Source organism: Rhinopithecus roxellana, chromosome 13 (genome assembly GCF_007565055.1).
Source record: "Rhinopithecus roxellana isolate Shanxi Qingling chromosome 13, ASM756505v1, whole genome shotgun sequence".
NCBI lineage: Eukaryota > Metazoa > Chordata > Mammalia > Primates > Cercopithecidae > Rhinopithecus > Rhinopithecus roxellana.
Window position 1 is genome coordinate 2,416,738 of NC_044561.1, and position 19,637 is coordinate 2,436,374.

Below are 19,637 nucleotides of genomic sequence, written 5' to 3' on the forward strand. Positions count from 1 at the left end.
TAAGAGCAAGTAAAGGCAAAAAAATGAAATCCACGTGGGACTGCGAGCAGTTCGCCGTTTCCCGACGACACACACAATGCGCTTCGGTATACTTCGCGCAGAGGTCTCTGCAGAGAGAAAAGCCACCGTGAGAAGAGCGGGGAGCCCCCAGACAAGAGGGCAGTGGCTTGTGTGTAGTGAACCGAAATGCGACAACACGGAACTGCAACAGGAGTCTCCTTTCCACTTGAAATGTGATTCCCAGCGAGGCACCTACCCTTGGCGCTCCCTGGACAGTGCGGCACGGTCCGGCCCACTAACCAAGGCAATTTGCGCCCGACTGAATCAGGTGCTTCAAAATCCCCCCTGGTGGGCCGCACGTTAGCCACACAGAAAACAGTCAACGCAGAAGGAGCGAGAACGCTCGGCCTAGAAGCCCGGTCCAGAGAGGGGAGGGGTGCTGAAAGCCGCGGACCGCAGCCGCTGGCCTGCAGGACTCCCTCAGGCCGCCCCGCCCCGCCAGAGACCGCGCGGAGCCGAGCGGCTGGACCTCAATCCTGCCGGCCGCCGCCGAGCTCCGCAGCCCGCAGCCCCACACCCAATGCCTCTGCCACACCCCAACCGTTCAACTGTGCTCGTACACGCCCGGCGTCCGCGGCACCCAGGCCGGTGCCGATGACGTCAGACCTACGTTAGGCGTGACGCCACGGCTGGGAGGAGCGAGGACGGCGCCGGAGGGCGTTTCCGGAGCACGCGCCGGGCGGGGGCCGCTGACGTCGGGCTCAGGTGCGCGCGCCCGCCCGCGCGGCCCAGTTGACGGCCCGCACTCCAGGTGGCGGCCGTCGGCGGTGAGGGGGCGGCCGGCGTTGAGCGGTCCCCAAGGCGGTGGGGTCTGCGGCCGGGGGCGCGGCGGGAGGGCGTCTGGGCCTGCGCTCACGTGACGGGCGGGGAGGTTGGTGTAGGAGCGGCGAACCGGGTGGGTCAGGGCTCGGGAGCGCGAGGCTGACTGTCCGGCCCCACCCCTTGCGGGCCAACCCGTCGCCGCGCGGAAGGAACCTTCCCTCGGGCAGGGGCCGGCCTCGCCGCGCACTTCCCGCTCCCGCTTGCCGCTGACCAGAGTTGTCTCTTTTTCCGCAGGGCCGCGGCCAGAGGGCGAGAGTCCGCGCCTTCCGAAGGAGCCGCGCCCTGCGGGCCCCACCGTACCCAAGGGGATGGAGGGCTGCCCCCGAGGCCCCCGCGCGGCTCGCGGTCCCACGCCTGCCGGCCCGCGCTAGCTGCTCGACTCGTGCGCTTTATCCGCCACCCAGGCCTTGTCTCCCGAGTCAGTGGCATCGTGGTTCGAAAGAAATGGAAGAAAAGGAGCGATGTGACCGATGCTGTTCGGTCCTCCTGCTTTGAGGCCTGGCATTTGCAGAGGGAAACAGCAAGAAAATCGTGGGGAGTTTTGAGGGGGGTGGGAGGGAAGGGTGGGGAAACGGAAACAAGATCTTACATTTTATGGGTTTTTTTTTTTTTTTAATTCTGCACTTTGACAGTGGTAGCAAAATGAAAGTAATCCAAAAGTTATTTTTCTATTGAGAAGAGAAAAGAGGTGGGTTTTTTTTTTCCTTTTGATTCCAATCCTTTCTCCCAGTGACAAAGCATAAATCATGGACACCAGAGAATAAAGTGGACCTCAGGAACCCGGAAAAGACTGAGAAGCTTACATTCTTCCTCTGGAGGGAAGAGTGGGGTGTTTATAGCCATCTCTGGAACCTAAAACAAAAAACATGAGTTGTGTGCCATGGAAAGGAGACAAGGCCAAATCTGAATCATTGGAGCTGCCCCAGGCAGCACCCCCACAAATCTACCATGAGAAACAGCGCAGGGAGCTTTGTGCCCTCCACGCCCTCAATAATGTCTTCCAGGACAGCAATGCCTTCACCCGGGATACGCTGCAAGAGATTTTCCAGAGGTAGGGGACCCTTCTGCTTGGCATCTTGATACTTACTGATATTTCTGGATATCTGTGGGTGGGACAATGTCTCAGTTTCATAAACCTTTAAATCTATAGGTATTAGCTAGATGCCGTTAGCAGGTATAAGGGACACAAGACAGGAGAAGATAATCACTACCATGTATCGGGCACGTACTGTGGGCTGGGAAAGTGCTCATATTCTCGGCTGTGTTTTCTTGAGTGATCTGCTCAACAATCCCATGGAATACGTGTTAATACGTGGTGTTATTTCCATTTTACTGATGAAGACACATTTAGTTCCGTACTTTGCTCAAGGTAACAAGACTTGGAGCTGGGGTTGAATTCTTACATCTATGCTGTTGACCACTATGCTATAATGCCTCTAAAGTTCTGCTGCTGAGGAGTTTACAGTCTAGAAGTGGGACCAGATACGTACACGTTCAGTCACCTGTCATCAAAGGTGGAATGTGGTGACTACCACAAGCAAGAGGTATACACAGTGCTCAGCTTTTCTGTGAGGCCATGTGCTGGCAGTGGTGCTGTTCATACATTGCTTTGTGTAGCCCTCCTAACAGTCATTTCACTGCCTGTATTTTACTGATAGAAAGGTCAGGTAATATGTCCAAATAGCTTAAATAGCAAAGTTATAATTTGAAGTTGACTCCAGATCGCCTCTTTCTCCTTTATTCTAGATGGCCTTTCTTACCCATTTAGAACAAATGCCACCTCACAGGTTAGTAGAGGTTCAGCTTTTGGCCAAGCACCGTGTAATCCCAGCACTTTGGGAGGCCGAGGAAGGCGGATAACCTGAGTTCAGGAGTTTGAGACCAGCCTGGCCAACATGGTGAAACCTCGTCTCTACTAAAAATACAAAAATTAAGTCGGGTGTGGTGGTGCACGCTTGTCCCAGCTAGTCGGGAGGCTGAGGCAGGAGAATCGCGTGAACTTGGGAAGTGGAGGTTGCGGTGAGCCGAGATTGTGCCACTGCACTCCAGCCTGGGTGACAGGTCTCAGGAAAAAAAAAAAAAGCTCAGCTTTTTTCTCTTTGCTTTGATTTTCTAGAATTACTTTAAAGGTTTTGAGAGTCAGTTCTGTGGTGTCTTTTTTTTTTTTTTTTTTTTTTTTTTTGAGACGGAGTCTTGCTCTGTCGCCCAGGCTGGAATGCAGTGGCCGGATCTCAGCTCACTGCAAGCTCCGCCTCCCGGGTTTACGCCATTCTCCTGCCTCAGCCTCCCAAGTAGCTGGGACTACAGGCGCCCGCCAACTCGCCCAGCTAGTTTTTTGTATTTTTAGTAGAGACGGGGTTTCGCCGTGTTAGCTAGGTTGGTCTCGATCTCCTGACCTCGTGATCCACCCGTCTCGGCCTCCCAAAGTGCTGGGATTACAGGCTTGAGCCACCGCGCCCGGCCAGTTCTGTGGTGTCTTGATGGACACAACAGCATATCTGCAGTCCATAGCAACTCAGGTGGTGATCTTGCCTGATGACCCCAACTAGAAAGGGTTAGGCCCACGCAGTCCTCACTGCAGAGAAGCTCAAGGGTTCTTCAAGCAGTGCGTATTGGCAATTCCAGAAGACCTTTTTCTTACTCTCTTAGTTTGGAAATGAAATTATTGCCACATAGAGACCAGAATTACGGCTGGAAGCAACCTATTTGGGGTGATTTGTAAAACACAGGTATGGACCATTTGCCCTGAAAGAGCCAGAGGCCTACTCTTAGAAGAATGTTAATCCCCAGGCCGGGCGCCATGGCTCAAGCTTGTAATCCCAGCACTTTGGGAGGCCGAGACGGGTGGATCACGAGGTCAGGAGATCGAGACCATCCTGGCTAACACGGTGAAATCCCATCTCTACTAAAAAAATACAAAAAACTAGCCGGGCGAGGTGGCAGGCGCCTGTAGTCCCAGCTACTCGGGAGGCTGAGGCAGGAGAATGGCATAAACCTGGGAGGCGGAGCTTGCAGTGAGCTGAGATCCGGCCACTGCACTCCAGCCTGGGCGACAGAGCGAGACTCCGTCTCAACAAAATAAAAAAGGAAGAATGTTAATCCCCAGATGCAGACAAAACCATGATGAGAGTAATTCTTTTCCAATGCCAGTAGTAACCGGAGTAATGCCTTACCAGAGTAAATATGTTATATGCATCATGGCCATTATCTGGCCACTAGTAGAATTGACTCTTCAGGACCTGGCGCACTGGGAGATAAGATAATTTGTCTCAGATCATCAGGTCATGTCACTGAAAGGAGAACCCAGTACATTGGACTGCTTCCTTTTGGCTAGCCATTAGTATTTCTCCTACTCCTAATCAGATATTTGTAAATTATTTCCTGATCTAAAACCAGGGAGAAGAAAGGACTCAGGGTGAATACCTGAATGTGCTTAGTACTTTGTGATATGTACAAACAATCTTGCAACAACCTCATCAGTGATGAACTTAGGAAACTAGGATTCATTTTAGGTGATTTGCCCAGTTTCACCCACTGGTAAATAAATTCCAGAAACAAGATTCTGTGTATCCAGTCACACTCTGGTAGAAAAGTTTTCACTTCTGTACATTTGGCCCCTGATCTGACTATGGGAATAATGATGGGATCACTAACACGTATGAACACTTGCTGCAAAACACTATTCTGAGTGCTTTCCTTGTGTTCACTCAGTCCTCATACTGATCTTCCAAGATGGATTCTGTTGCTGCCCATTTTTCCAGATGAGGAAATCATGGCACAGAGAGTTCATAGCTACTGATGGCAGGATTTGGCCCCACGCCTTGTGACTCTAGAACCCGCCCCACTAACCGCTCTCCTGTTTCTCGAGTACTGGAAGGGCCTGTAGGTGCCGTCAGTAGCTGTTCCTCCAGCTGCTGAGCTGGGCCAGTACTGACATTCTGGACTATGTTCATCAAGCGTGTGTGGATGATAACAGGAGTTTCTCAGCTGTGTTCTCCTGAATACAGGAATGGTAAATATTTGCTAAACGCCCACATGGAACCAAGATCCTATTCCTTTTGAAGCTTTGGCGAATTGTACTGCACTCCCCAATTCTAGCAGCATAATAAAAAGATCCAAAAAGTGCTGGCAAGCCAGCACATAAGGGCATGTATTCTGTCCCAATTCCAGAAGTGGAATTCTGCATAGAGTATTTTACATTGAAAGAATGTATGAATGGGTAGGAACAAAAAATAAAGAAGTGTGAAAGGAATCTAAAGGAAAAAGCAAAGGGAGAAGAGGTGAGGGAGAGAAGATGGAATTTTTTAAACAAACACTGACTAGCTGCCTGCAGAGTGCCAGGCACTGTGAGGCACCATAGAGAAAACAAGTCGAACAGGCCTCAGCCCCTGAGAAGCACTTCTCAGCTATCCTTTAACCAAGCCTTGAGATTACATTTAAGTGAAGTTAGAACCCTGGCATTTAGGGCAATTAAAAAGTGAAAAGTGATTAATTTGAACCTTAGCAGAAATAATTCTATGCTGTTTTAAAGTGTGGCTAGTGAATGGTAGAAATGGGAGGGAAATGTTGATAAGCACTATTTGTTGAGAGGAAGTTCATCCTAGCAGTTGAATTTTAGCCAGAAAAAAGAAGCAAAATACAAAAGCAGGGTGGAGTTTTAACAGAGTTGTGGATATGAGATGATTCATGCTTAGAAATGAATAGGAACTCAGAGCTAAGCTAATGACTCAACATGGCGGCAACAAGGACAGGGAAGAGAGGAGTCAGGTGTGTCAGAGGCTTGGTCCGGGATTTGAACATAGTGGTAACATCTGCAAAAAGAAGTCATTTGTTTAAAAAGCATCTGTTTTCAACCTGTGAAATTGGAGAAAAGATAAACTGGGCAGTTGTCATCAGTGTATATGTGTACAGATGTAGATATTCGAGCTCATCATTTTATGTAAAGAATGTGGGCCAGGCACAGTGGCTCACCCCTGTAATCCCAGCACTCTGGGAGGCAGAGGCGGGCAGATCACCTGAGGTCAGGAGTTTGAGACCAGCCTGGCCAACATATAGCAAAACCATGTCTCTACTAAAAAAGACAAAAATCAGCTGGGCGTGGTGGCGCACGCCTGTCGTCCCAGCTACTCAGGAAACTGAGGCAGGAGAATCACTTGAACCCGTAAGGTGGAGGTTGCAGTGAGCCCACATCACACCACTGTACTCCAGCCTGGGTGACAGAGTGAGACTCCCATCTCTCAAAAAAAAAAAGTGTCTAAGGTTTGAAAAAAAAGGGTCATAGAATCAAATTATATGATTCTCAGAGGCTGAGGGCTGTTGAACTTGTTTTTTCTATGGTGCCTCATAGTGCCTGGCAGTCCACGTAGATCAAATTATATGATGGCAGCTTTGCTAGGTTGTTTTGAAAATACTCAGGCCTGAAACATTTTCACTAGACTCATCCCAGTTTTTAAGTGATCTGATTCTTGCATCTAGCTCTGCATTCCTCTCCCAAATAGGACTTTTCCCCCCCACCCGAGATGGAGTCTTGCTCTGTCTGCCCAGGCTGGAGTGCAGTGGCATGATCTCGGCTCACTGCAACTTCCACCTCCCGGGTTCAAGGAATCCTGCCTCAGCCTCCCGAGTAGCTGAGATTATAGACGCCCGCCACCACGTCTGGCTAATTTTTGTATTTTTAGTAGAGATGGGGTTTCACCATGTTGGCCAGGCTGGTCTTGAACTCCTAACCTCGTGATACACCCACCTTGGCCTCCCAAAATGCTAGGATTGTAGGAGTGAGCCACCACGCCCAGTCTTGGATATTTAATATTAAAATTTATCCAGGGCTGGGCTTGGTGGCTCATGCCTATAATCGCAGTACTTTGGGAGGCTGAGTTGGGTGGATGACTTCAGCCCAGCAGTTTGAGACCGGCCTGGGCAACATAGTGAGACCCTATCTCTACAAGAAAATTTAAAAATTAGCTGGATATGGGGGCCTGTAGTTCTGTAGTCCAGCTACTTGGGAGGCTGAGATGGGAGGATGACTTGAGCCCAGGAGGTCAAGGCTGCAGTGAGCCATGTTCGTGCCACTGCACTCCAGCCTGGGCAAAAGAGTAAGACCCTATCTCAAAAAAAAAAAATCTAGGCAAAAAGTAGCTTGGTATCAAGGGAAAAAAATCTAATGAAAGTTGGAAGGGGTCCGGGCACCGTGGCTCAAGCCTGTAATCCTATCACTTTGGGAGGCTGAGACGGGCGGATCACCAGGTCAGGAGATCGAGACCATCCTGGCTAACACGGTGAAACCCCATCTCTACTAAAAAAAAAAAAATACAAAAAACTAGCCAGGCGAGGTGGCAGGCGCCTGTAGTCCCAGCTACTCGGGAGGCTGAGGCAAGAGAATGGCGTCAACCCGGGAGGCGGAGCTTGCAGTGAGCTGAGATCTGGCCACTGCACTCCAGCCCGGGAGACAGAGCAAGACTCCGTCTCAAAAAAAAAAAAAAAAGCAAGTTGGAAGGGACAAAGAGATTGGGGATATTGGTGAACGACTAGCATTCTCTACCACAGAGGGCGACTATTCCAGCCTCTCCGTTACATAGTCCCTGAGCAGGTAGAAGGGGCCACATTTAAAAGTGGGTGATTATAACTGAGAAAAGTTGTTGTTAAGTATTAACCTCTAGAGACTTGAATTCTCTTGTCCAAGGGCTAGGCAAACACGTAGTAATAATGGCTAACACCTACAGATTACTAATGTGTGCCTAGCTCTTTGACCCATGCCTGATTTAGAAACATCAGGAAGTTCTGAGCTATATTTTCTGATGTCACATCTCTTCAGATCTGATAAGGAAAGAAAGAATTAGGGTGGGGAAAAGAATCTTGATGAAATGTCTTCCATTTCCTTTTTTCATTAATATCTAAATTCATCACCATAGTCAGACACAGTGGAAACCATGAGAGAGGAACAGGGACTTATCTGAGGACACAGACAGTGGGGAGACCTAGACTAGAGCCCATCTTTTCACTTTTTTTTTTTTTTTTTTTTTTACTGAGACGGAGTCTCTCACTCTGTCTCCCAGGCTGGAGTGCAGTGGCACGATCTCCGCTCACTGCAAGCTCTGCCTCCTGGGTTCAGGCCATTCTCCTGCCTCAGCCTCCCGAGTAGCTGGGACTACAGGCGCCCACCACCATGCCCAGCTAATTTTTTGTATTTTTAGTAGAGATGGGGTTTCACCATGTTAGCCAGGATGGTCTCGATCTCCTGACCTCGTGATCCGCCCACCTCAGCCTCCCAAAGTGCTGGGATTACAGGTATGAGCCACCGCATGTGGCCCATCTTTTCACTTTTACATCACTTCATATCTCATGGCTCTAACTTCTGACTGTGATGACAGAAGCGAGAGGCTCACTTTGTAGCCCAGAACTTCTTTTTTTTAATTTTTTTGTATTTTAACTTTTATTTAAATTTAATTAAATCTAAATAACACGCAGAAATTGGCTACCATATTGGACAGCACAGCTCTGAAGAGTTCAGTGGGAAGCGTTTTTGTGTATCTGTGAAATAAATGTGCCTCACCTACCTCACAGAGGTGTCTGGAACAAACAAGGTGATGAATGTGAAAGGACTTGACTCACAAAAGGGATCTGAAAAGACAGCCGTGTGAACTGAGTGGGCTTATTCATACAACTCTTTATATATATACTTTTTTTTTCTTTTTTTTTTAATTTTTGAGTTGGGGTCTTACCTTCACCCAGGCTGGAGTGCAGTGGTGCGATCTTAGCTCACTGAAACCTCCACCTCCCAGGCTTAAGCGATCCTCCCACTTCAGCCTCCCGAGTAGCTGGGACCACAGGCATGTGCCACCATGCCCAGCTAATTATTTATTTTACTTTTGGTAGAGATGGGTTTTGCCATGTTCCCAGGCTGGTCTCGAACTCCTGAGCTCAAGTGATCCACCTGCCTTGGCCTCCCAAAGTGCTAGGATTACAGGCGTGAGCCACTGCACCTAGCCTGTTAATATTTCTGTTAAATGGTGCTTGCTAGGCTGTTTTGATCTGTTTACATTTCTGTGTCTCTGATTTGACCCTGAGCCCTTTGAGGGTAAGAACCAGTAGGACTGTTTCACGGTTGTACCCCCACAGCCAGTGGCTGGCATGTAGCTTGGTGTTCATGTTCAAGTGAATGAAATGTCTGCAGTCCAGAAGGGACTCCTGGCAGCAGGATCCGAGGTTTGTGGTGAAAGCTGGGTGGGCAAAGAGAGAGGGGCCAAGGGGAGGAGGCAGGTCAATACAGTGGTGAGACAGAGTGAGGGCTTCTGCTCCCCCACTCAGCATTTGAGACCCATCCAGAGAGAGCAGGGAGCCAACTCCTGAAGCCAGGAATACTTTCACACAACAGGGTATGAGGCTTGTGGGAGATTAATTGAGAAAGGCTGATCAGAGGAGAAATGATCTACTCAGCACATTCTGCTCATTGAGGAAGGACAAATTGATCTTAAAATTTCCGCCTAGCCAGGCCTCTGGGGGTGGGTGCTGTGGTTTCCTTTGATTCGATTGATGGTGGCGGGGTTGAAGGTGATTCCTCAGGCTCTCTACCCTTCCAAGCCTTCCTCTGCTCTTCTGGCGAGTGGAAGAGGGATTCTAGAAACTCTCCAACAGAACATTTGAGGAGGTCACTGTCTGGATTATTGTTTTCTCCACTCATGAATGACCAGGAATTACTATGTGGGGGCTAGGTGTCCTGTTTTGCATGAATTTGAAAGAAACTTTATTGCTGAAGACTCTCGGCTTCTGTCCCAAACTGAGTCACAAGAACTTGATTTATTTTTACTCCGCACCCCTCTGATTGCTTTCTGAGGGTCCTTCCGCTAGAAAGAAATTACACTGTTGGAAAATCAGAGAGGAAACTTCGCAGTCCAGCCTGAAAACAAAAGCAGGCGTGCAGGCATCTCTTCAACCCTCTCTCTCCCAGCGGAGGGACACTGGGTCAGCTTGTGCAAGAGTCTGCAGAGCTGTAGCCCAGAATTTCTATGGAAATCATTAAGACAGTCCTGAACAGGAGTTTGCCAAGGAGTCTCAAGAATACTTTCCACTGGAATCATCAGGATCCCATGGAACTCAGTGGGACTGGTGTGTTGAAATATCCAGAGCACTGTTCAGTATTGTTTAAGGTAGAGGCTGAATCCTAGCCCTGCCACTCAACAGGTATGCCTGACTATGCAAATCACCATAACCTTTGCACCTCAGCTTCCATGTTTATGGTATCAAGATGGCTGGAAGTGATAAACCTCATAAAAGCAGTTAACACAGTGGCCACTTGATTACTGTTAAAGTACAAGCAAGTGCTGGTGTGGTGAATACACTGGGTAAGCCCCACTTATTCAAATGACCATTCCTCTAGAATGAGATGGAAGCTACTCTCAACATTTCCTGTATTCAGATTGCCCACCATGTGTTGAGTTGCCAGTGCCTAGCTGTGAGGGATATAGAGTAAAGAACTATCCAGGAATTTAGTGTTTGATTAAACATATATAAAATAACTGAATTCTCCAACAGTTCTATACAATAGTAATTATTTCCATTTTTACAGGCAAAGTAACAGGCATGGAGATTAAATCTCACAGTTAGTGTTGATGGTGCTTGGATATGAACACAGATATGTATGGTCCTCACCCTCCTTTTTCATAGAGGATCCAGGGAAGATCCTATGGAAGAGATGGGGTGTGAAGAAGCTGTAGGATTTGGCTTGGAACAGGAAATAGGATAAAAGAATAGAGGCTGCTGGCACAGTGGCTCAAGAGGGAGGCTGAGACAGGAGGATCAGTTGAGCCCAGGAGTTTGGGGCTATAGTGAGCCACAGTGACACCACTGTAATCCAGCCTAGGTGACAGAGGAAGAAAAAATAGAATAAAGACCATATGATCATGGTGCCTAAAGTGCACTAAGCCCAATGAGAGGGATATAGCCGGCCAAGTGGGGCCAGGAGGTGTAGAACTGGCCAGCCAGGCAGTTGGTACCATTGTCAGTTCCTGTGTATACAAGGGGAAGTGAATTGATGCCTTGGTGAATTTGGCAGGAGCATAGAGGCTGAATTGGTGGAAGGAACACTTGGAAGCAAGGTAATCAATTTAGAAATCTGTTTCAAAAGTCAAGGTATGAGGTGAGGAGCCTCTGGTTAGGAGAGAGATGGAGTGGTAATAGGAACAGATTTGAATCCAAGACAGAAGAAGAAGGACAGGGAAGAAAGATCATTGGAACCCTGGTTCTGTAAGGTATACCTCAAAACAAGTGTGTGGTCAGATTTGTTTGGAAACTGAAACATATTTTATAACCCCCTTTCCTTGAGACTGAAGGTGAAGATTAGCATGTTAGGGACTCCAAGAATTCTTCAGGAAACCCATTTACCTACTTGGTTCATTCAGCTGTTACTGGATTGGCTGCCTTCTGGAATCCTCTGTTAATGAACATGGAAATGGCATCTCCAGGAGCACTCTTGGGAAGCACTGCTCTAAGGTTTGAGCCTGGTAGGGAGTTTGATGGTGAATGAGGGGGAAGACTCAGCATTTTGTTGGAGCCTTCATTCATGTACTGGTCAGAGACTTCACTGAAAGGAACAAGAAGCTATTAGAAGCTTGGGAAAGAGAAAAGAACCAATTATATCTGGGGCTAGCCCTTCTTTCATATGTGTTCTCTTTTTTTTTTTTTTTTTTTTTTTTTTGAGGCGGAGTCTCACTCTGTCGTCCAGGCTGGAGTGCAGTGGCGCAATCTCGGCTCACTGCAAGCTGCACCTCCCGGGTTCACGCCATTCTCCTGCCTCAGCCTCCTGAGTAGCTGGGACTACAGGCGCCCGCCACCTCGCCCGGCTAGTTTTTTTTTTTTTTTGTATTTTTAGTGGAGACGGGGTTTCACCGTGTTAGCTAGGATGGTCTTGATCTCATGACCTCGTGATCCGCCTGTGTCGGCCTCCCTTTTTTTTTTTTATTTTTTATTTTTTATTTATTTTTTTTGTAAAAAGACAGAGTTTTGCTCTTGTTGCCCAGGCTGGAGTGCAATGGCACAATCTCGGCTCACTGCAACCTCTACCTCCCAGGTTCAAGCGATTCTCCTGCCTCAGCCTCCCAAGTAGCTGAGATTACAGGCACCCACCACCACACCTGGCTAATTTTTTTGTATTTTTAGTAGAGACAGGTTTCACCATGTTGGCCAGGCTGGTCTCAAACTCCTGGCCTCAAGTGATCCTCCCACCTTGGCCTCCCAAAGTGCTGGGATGACAGGCGTGGGCCACTACACCTGGCAGTGTGTTTTCATTTAATCCAAATGTGCAAGAACCCATGGAGAGCCTTTGTCTTTTTAAGTTATGTTTCAGCCCCAGGCCTCAGGGATGTAGCTGGCCTCTCCTCTTTTCAAGCCCCCACCCCCTGCCACTCTGATACTTGGGTCCTTGCTGTAAGATAGCAAAACGTAACTTTGGGTTCAAATGAATCCAAGGTTGGATCCTAGTTCTGTCACTTGTAAGTGCTCATGGGCAGGTCAGTTAAAACCACCAAACCTCACTTTTATGGACCTATACAATAGAAATAATTCACATCCTCATAGGTTTATTGTGAAGATTAAATGAAATGCAAATTGAAGTACCTTATCATAGTGCTTGGCACAAAGGTTTTTCAGTAAGTGGTAGTTATTATTATAGGTAGGATAAAGTTTGGTTGTAGATTTCTTTGCTAGCCCTGGAGATAAACATATAAGCCCTTTTAAGAGTCAATTACTAATGTTTACAGGGAAAGAGAAGGATAACAAAAATAAACACTGAATATTTCAGCAGACATTCCTTGAGCACCTGTCTTGTGCCAGGCACTCTTTAGGCCCTAGCAATGTCGCTTTCAGATAGTCAAGGCCCTGCTGTCAGTCTGGTGTAGAAAAACAGACCGATGAGAAACCCATCTGGTAGTGACAGGGCTGTAATTAAATCAAAAGGTTGATGTGAGGTGGTGACTGGGAGAAACTTATGGTTGGGTGGTCAAGAAAAGGCCTCTCCGGAGGTTGCAGTGAGCTGAGATGGCTCCATTGCACTCCAGCCTGGGCAACAGAGCCAGACTCTGTGTCACAAAAAGAAAAAGAAAAGAAAAGGCCTCTCTATGGCAGTAACATTTGACACCCAAACAATAAGGAACTACAGAAAGAACATTCTAGACAGCAGGAACAGTGAGTGAGTGCATGAGTGCACAGTGAGAAAAAGAGCTTTGTTTTTAGAGAACAGTAAGAAGGTCAGTATAATAAAAGGTAAGAGATGAGATCTGCAGGACCTTGAGGGCCTTGCAGGCCAACGGAAGTAGTTTAGAGTGTATTTAAGTGCTTTAGGTGCCATTGGAAGGTTTTAAGCAGTGTAGCAGCAGTATGTTTGTTGTTTTTAATTTTGGGTTTTTTTTTTTTTTTTTTTTTTTTTTTTTTTTTTGAGATAGGGTCTTACTCTGTCACCCAGGCTGGAGTGCAGTCATGGCTCCCCACAGCCTTAACTTGCCTGGCTCAGGTGATCTTCCCACCTCAGCCTTCCAAGTAACTGAGACCACAGGTACATGCCACCATGCCCACCTAATTTTTGTATTTTTTTGCAGAGACAGCGTTTTGCCATGTTGCCCAGGCTGGTCCTTAACTCCCAGGCTCAAGCGATCCTCCCACCTTGGCCTTCCAAAGTGCTGGGATTGCAGGCGCGAGCCACCACCCCCAGCCAGGAGCATGGATTTTTTTGGTTTTTGTTTTTGTTTTGGTTTTTGTTTCTGAGATGGAGTCTCACTGTGTCACCCAGGCTGGATGCAATGGTGCAATCTCGGCTCACTGCAGTCTCTGCCTCCTATGTTCAAGCAGTTCGCTGCCTCAGTCTCCTAAGTAGTTGGAACTACAGGCGTGCACCACCACACGTGGCTAATTTTTGTATTTTTAGTAGAGACGGAGTTTCACCACGTTACCCAGGCTGGTCTTGAACTCCTGACCTCAAGTGATCTGCCCACCTCACCCTCCCAGAGTGCTGGAATTACAGGCATGAGCCACTGTGCCTGGCCAGGAGTATGTTTTATATTTGAAAAATACCAGTATTGCTGGGTACAGTGACTCACGCCTATAATCTCAGCACTTTGAGAGGCTGAGGTGGGTGGATCACAAGGTCAGGAGTTTGAGACCAGCCTGGCCAACACAGTGAAACCCCCGTCTCAACTAAAAATACAAAAATTAGCTGGGCATGGTGGCGGGCACCTGTAATCCCAGCTACCTGGGAAGCTGAGGCAGGAGAATCGCTTGAACCCAGGAGACGGAGGTTGCAGTGAGCTGAGATCGCACTATTGCACTCCAGCCTGAGCGACAGAGCAAGACTCTGACTCAAAAAAAAAAAAAAGAAAAGAAAAGAAAAGAAAAAAAATACCAGTATTTTTGCTATGCACAGAAAAATTTAAAAAACACTTTACAAGATTTCTTAAGTTTTTTAGAGTTGACATCCTTGGCCTAATGTCTTGATTCTTTTCTGGAGATGGCATGTAGTAGCCTCTTAAACATGCACTTTATGTCCTGAGGAACTCGCCACACTTCCCTTTCTCCCCTTCACACAAAGCCCAAAGATATCCCCCTTGAACCCTTCCTTCAAAATGGCCTTTCCTCAGCTCCTGGCCTGACAAGTTTATGAAAGCAAAATAATAGGATTAGAAATGCCTTCAGCATGGACCTTGTCTTGAAATACAGACTGGCAAAAGAAGCCTGGAAGTAAATGACTTCAAGCTGGGTGGGCAAACCAGTGCTGCAGCTGAGTTTTGTTTGCTGGGCACAACTTTTTTTTCAGTTCATTTATTGGGTATTTTAAGAAAAATTTATTCAAGTACCACACACACACACACACACACACACACACACACACACACACAGCCTTTAGGTGGGTCATGCATTCCAGTTTCACATAGGCCTCACTGCTTTTTATTGCCTTATGTCCAACCCCAGTTTATACATTTGTGTCACCTGTCTAGGCTCCTGTATGCCTTTCAGTATTTAATGATTAATGATTACCAAGTGTACATGCCTTAAATAGAAAGCAGGAGTGACAACAGTTACTATCCATGCAAGTGAAAATATTGAATCCTATTTTCCAGTGTTGAAAAAAAAGGCTTGCATGAGGCAGGAAGATCAGTATCGGGAGGAAGACTGCAGAAAGGCTGCAGGAGGCTGGGATTTCATAAGTGAGGCTCCTTCATGGAACACTTACAAAATACTTAGGTAGAAGCTGGGGAAATTTCACTTGAATGTGGGGAAACTTAACTTCCAGGGGCAGTGATGTAAAGTGTTCTCCACCCCCGGTAGTGCAGGGTCAGGAGGGGTTAGCCAGCCCAGCAAGTCTCAGCCTCCTCTTTTCACATTGGTAGGTTGTCTCCAAACACCATGGTGACACCTCACAAGAAGAGCATGCTGGGAAATGGCAACTACGATGTGAATGTCATTATGGCAGCACTTCAGACCAAAGGCTATGAAGCTGTTTGGTGGGACAAGCGCAGGTAATCTGAATCAGGCTTGGCTTGATGGAGAACAGCACGGTTGTGGTATAAGCTTTTAGTACTTGGGCTCATGGCATGAGTGGGGAGGTAGCCATTTGTGGTATTACAGCCAGGGAACCTTGGGGAGTGTGCTGCCTCAGAGTCTGCCACCATCTCTCCCCTGCAGGGATGTCGGTGTCATTGCCCTCACTAATGTCATGGGCTTCATCATGAATCTGCCCTCCAGCCTATGCTGGGGTCCACTGAAACTGCCCCTCAAAAGGCAGCACTGGATCTGTGTCCGCGAGGTGGGAGGGGCCTACTACAACCTCGACTCCAAACTCAAGGTGCCCGAGTGGATTGGAGGCGAGAGCGAGCTCAGGTAATCAGCACCTGTTGTGACTAAGGCGCCAGGCTGCTTCATTTCTTATGTTGGGGACACCGAGCTCATGTCTGGTTATTTGACAAAGGAAATGAAATCCCTGTGCTCTTGGATCCTCTCCCTGCCTTACTTAGAATCATAGAATCATAGTGTCTTGGACCTGACCCTAATCTTCAATGGCCCATCAGTGCTTTTAAGTCCTTTCGGTAGGGAAGATGCACAGCCTGAGATACCAACCTTCTGGTCTGGTGGGGCTGGCATTGTAATGTTCTCGCCATTTAAGACAACTGAGACAGTAGTTGCCAGTTCATAGAAAGGAAGACAGACATTCAGGCCAAGGAGGACTGAATTTCCCTAGGACCAAAGAACATTTATAAAAGTCCTTTAGAGGCGGTGGCTCACGCCTGTAATCCCAGCACTTTGGGAGGCCAAGGTGGGTGGATCACCTGAGATCAGGAGTTTGAGACCAGTCTTGCCAACATGGTGAAACTCCGTCTCTACTAAAAATACAAAAATTAGCCAGGTGTGGTGGCGGGCGCCTATAATCCCAGCTGGTCAGGAGGCTGAGGCAGGAGAATCGTTTGAACCCGGAAGGCAGATATTGCAGTGCGCCAAGATCATGCCATTGCACTGCAGCCCAGGCGACGAGCAAAACTCCATCTCCAGACAGACAAACCAAAAAAAGTCCTTTATAGTACTTTGGGTACTGTTATTCACAGATACAGCTACTGTTGGCAGTAACTATAAGGATGAGGAAAAATTCAGGTTGGAATTTTAACTGGAAAGATTGGAGGGTAACCAAACGTGGAACCCTCCAAAACCAGATGACTGCAGGAATGTGTTTTGGACTGCCACGGGTATAGTGAGGTTTCAGGTGACTTTGTGGTCCTGAGACTGGAATTTGCAACTTGCCAGTATTTCATTTTTTCTGTCTCTTTTTCCATAGGAAGTTTCTAAAACATCATTTGCGAGGAAAGAACTGTGAACTCCTGCTGGTGGTACCAGAAGAGGTAGAGGCTCATCAGAGTTGGAGGACTGACGTGTAGCAGTTCTCCCCAACCTCCCTCTCGCCTCAGCCCCTTCAGTCCTCTGTGATGTGGTGTGGCCTCTGCAGTGGGTCTGCCCTTCCCACTTCCCCAAACATCTCATCGGGTTTTTCCCCTTCAGATCTGACAGTGCAATAGGACAGACGTGTGGACTGTTGTAAGAACTACCCAGTGTTTTGTTCCTGGGCAAGGAAGGTAGGAGCTTAGTGCACTCAAGGCCAGCGGTCACAAACCTTGTTTTATTTAAGAGAAGAGAAAGTGGAGCGGGGAGGGAATCCTAGCTTATTTTCCCTTTTCTATGAGGACTTGACATAGGTTCTGCTGAGTTGTCACTGCTGCTCCACACTCACCGAGAGATGCTGCCTCCACTTTCCGTCCTGTCTGGGTCTGAAAACAGTGGGTCTGAAGATAGTGCACACAAACCCCATGTGACTGGTTTGAAGGACCCAGAGCATAAAGGTCTCTCAGGAAACCATGTCCAGAACCCTAGCAGCGGTACAGTGAGCTGTCTCCAACCCTTATCCCCGGGTTTAAGGGTGGTTTATGGCCATACATGGAGGATTGTTGTTGTTGTTGTTGTTTTTTGAGACTGAGTTTCACTCTTGTTGCCCAGGCTGGAGTGCAATGACATGATCTCGGCTCACTGCAACCTCCGCCTCCTGGTTCAAGCAATTTTCCTGCCTCAGCTTTCCGAGTAGCTGGGATTACAGGCGCCTGCCACCACGCCCAGCTAATTTTGTATTTTTAGTAGAGACAGGGTTTCTCCATGTTGGTCAGGCTGGTCTCGAACTCCCGACCTCAGGTGATCTGCCTGCCTTGGCCTCCCAAAGTGCTGGGATTACAGGCATGAGCCACTGCACCCGGCAGAGTTTTATAATGAAAAATTAACTAATATTCTATGCTAATATTCCAGTATGAAGTAAGATACCAAACAGGATGTGGCTAAAGCCAAACTGGGACAGCCACGGGGTGGCTTGGTTTCTTCACTCTGGTGTTGTCCCTACCATTTCGCAACATTGATTTAGGGAGGCTCTGGGACAAAAGAGAAGCCAAAGAGCAGTTTTCCCAGTTTACTTACTCTGGCAAAATCAGAAAAAAAAAGTCTGCCTTTGACATCAAATTCCACTAATTTGGGGCTGAGTTGGGTGAGGAAAGTATTGTGAAGATAAGCTGCTTGGAATAGGGACAGCCAGAATTCAGTAGACGCTCTAGGCTTGGAGGCTGCCACCATAGTGCCAAGCTCAGGTTGGGTGGTTCTGTGCTGTATGGATGGAATAGGACCTGGGTTGGTCATCTTTGTCGTTTCCTTTATGTATCAATGGAAGTTCAACCTGCCCCTACCTCTTGAAATAGTTGTAGGTCACTTTTCTCTTGTAACTTTGGAAAACAAAAGAGGAGAAATAAGTATCATACCACACGCGTGTCTCCAGAGTGGATGTGGTTGCCTCAAGGCAGGTGGGCAGGCAGGGGTGACCCGCTGGCCCTCAGATCAGTGATCTCGGTGGGTCTGAGAGCTGCCCCACTGGCCAGACTTCTCTCCAGCAGCAAAGCCAGCCTGGGGCTTGCATGTTGATCCTGAGCAAGCTTAACGGGGTGAAGCTGAGGCTTTTTTCCCCTGTGACTGGAGTGCATGTTGACACCAGCACTTTTTCTGCACATGTATCTTCAATCCAACAAGGCCATTTTTTTTATGCTGAGTAACAGGCCACCAAGCGGCTACTGCATTATGTCTTCTCAGCAACCGGCCGCAGTCTCTTCTGCATCATTTTCTACACCAGACCTGCTTGGCACCACAGGGAGCTCTTTCCCCGCCCTGTACAATGACATTCCAGCCACCACCAGCCAGACGTTACAGCCAACCTTGCTGATTGTCACAAGCAGGACCTTGGGGCCACTGGCACTGTCAGAAATAGTAAGCCATTTCTTGGGAAGAGGAGGAAACTCCTCTCCACAAATCTGCTTGGGCCCTGTGCAAATGGCACTTCAAAGAGTCCCCATGCACTTGGAGTCCATGAGCCAATGGGATATGCAAAGACGCTTAAACATTTCAGGGCTGGTTTCTCTGTTCATATCCAATCCTGGTGCTTAGGAACAGGGACCCATGCTGATGCCCAAGGGCAAAAAGCCCCACTTCCTTTAAGGAAGTGAACAGGCCTGACCCTGATGCCCAGTAACGGGCAACCCTAGGCTTTTTTTCTTGCTTTTATTCCTTTTTGTTGTTGGCCTTGTGCTGGGTTTGTTTACAAAAGATGTATTTTGTTTAACCAAATATTAAAAATGGAAAACTCCGTGTATGTCTCCTTGTCTGCCTGAATTCTAGAATTGTGTAAAGAAAAATAAACTTAAGTATGATGCTGTTTTAAAAGGAATTCATTGCCAGCATAAGTCATCTTTTAGAGACATCATGCTTTGATTAAGTCTTTCACCTGAGAAATCCAGACAAAATACTCACTGAAAAGGGATTTGGTTCAAAAGATGTCCCCAAGACATTTTTCAGTACAACTAATCTTGACAGTTTGGATAATCCACGTAAGTACAAGTTTGTATCACACTGGTTACTAGTGTTTTTCCCTAGTTAACAAGTGAAAGATCATGCATCTGCCCAGCGAGTCTGGGCCCAGCCTCACCATCCTGGAGCACACAGCAGCAGTGTTCTGTAGTTGGACTGCCTGGATTTGAATCCAGGTCTAGCACTTAACTCTGTGGCCTTGAGCAATTACCTTTCTGTGGCTGTTTCCACTTCCGTAAAATGGGAACAATACCACCAAAATTGTAGTGTTGGTTTATCTAATAAATAATTCACATAAAAGGTTTACTCTGGCCGGGCGTGGTAGGTGACGCCTGTAATCC

General features: G+C 47.7%; 1 protein-coding gene across 6 annotated transcripts; it reads left to right on the forward strand.

Annotated features, from left to right (window-relative positions):
* Positions 1-700: 700 nt before the first annotated feature.
* JOSD1 (Josephin domain containing 1) lies at positions 701-19,146 on the forward strand. 6 transcript variants are annotated; one of them, XM_010389252.2, is made up of 5 exons: positions 701-765; positions 1,117-1,933; positions 15,252-15,380; positions 15,547-15,741; positions 16,688-19,146. In XM_010389252.2, the coding sequence occupies exons 2-5, from the start codon at positions 1,749-1,751 to the stop codon at positions 16,785-16,787; spliced, it is 609 nt and encodes a 202-aa protein (XP_010387554.1). In that variant the 5' UTR covers positions 701-765; positions 1,117-1,748; the 3' UTR covers positions 16,788-19,146. The 6 variants fall into 6 exon arrangements, with proteins under 6 accessions (XP_010387554.1, XP_010387553.1, XP_010387552.1 ...); XM_010389251.2 differs by having other exon boundaries at positions 726-827; XM_010389250.2 differs by lacking the exon at positions 701-765 and adding an exon at positions 788-931.
* Positions 19,147-19,637: the final 491 nt, after the last annotated feature.

What these genes read in the sequence shown, in the direction of transcription:
- JOSD1 (XM_010389252.2), top strand. Translation starts at nt 1,749, where the DNA reads ATGAGTTGTGTGCCATGGAAAGGAGACAAGGCCAAATCTGAATCATTG. An exon ending in GTTTGGTGGGACAAGCGCAG is followed by an intron (nt 15,381 to 15,546) that starts GTAATCTGAATC and finishes TCTCCCCTGCAG; the next exon opens with GGATGTCGGTGTCATTGCCC. An exon ending in GGAGGCGAGAGCGAGCTCAG is followed by an intron (nt 15,742 to 16,687) that starts GTAATCAGCACC and finishes CTTTTTCCATAG; the next exon opens with GAAGTTTCTAAAACATCATT.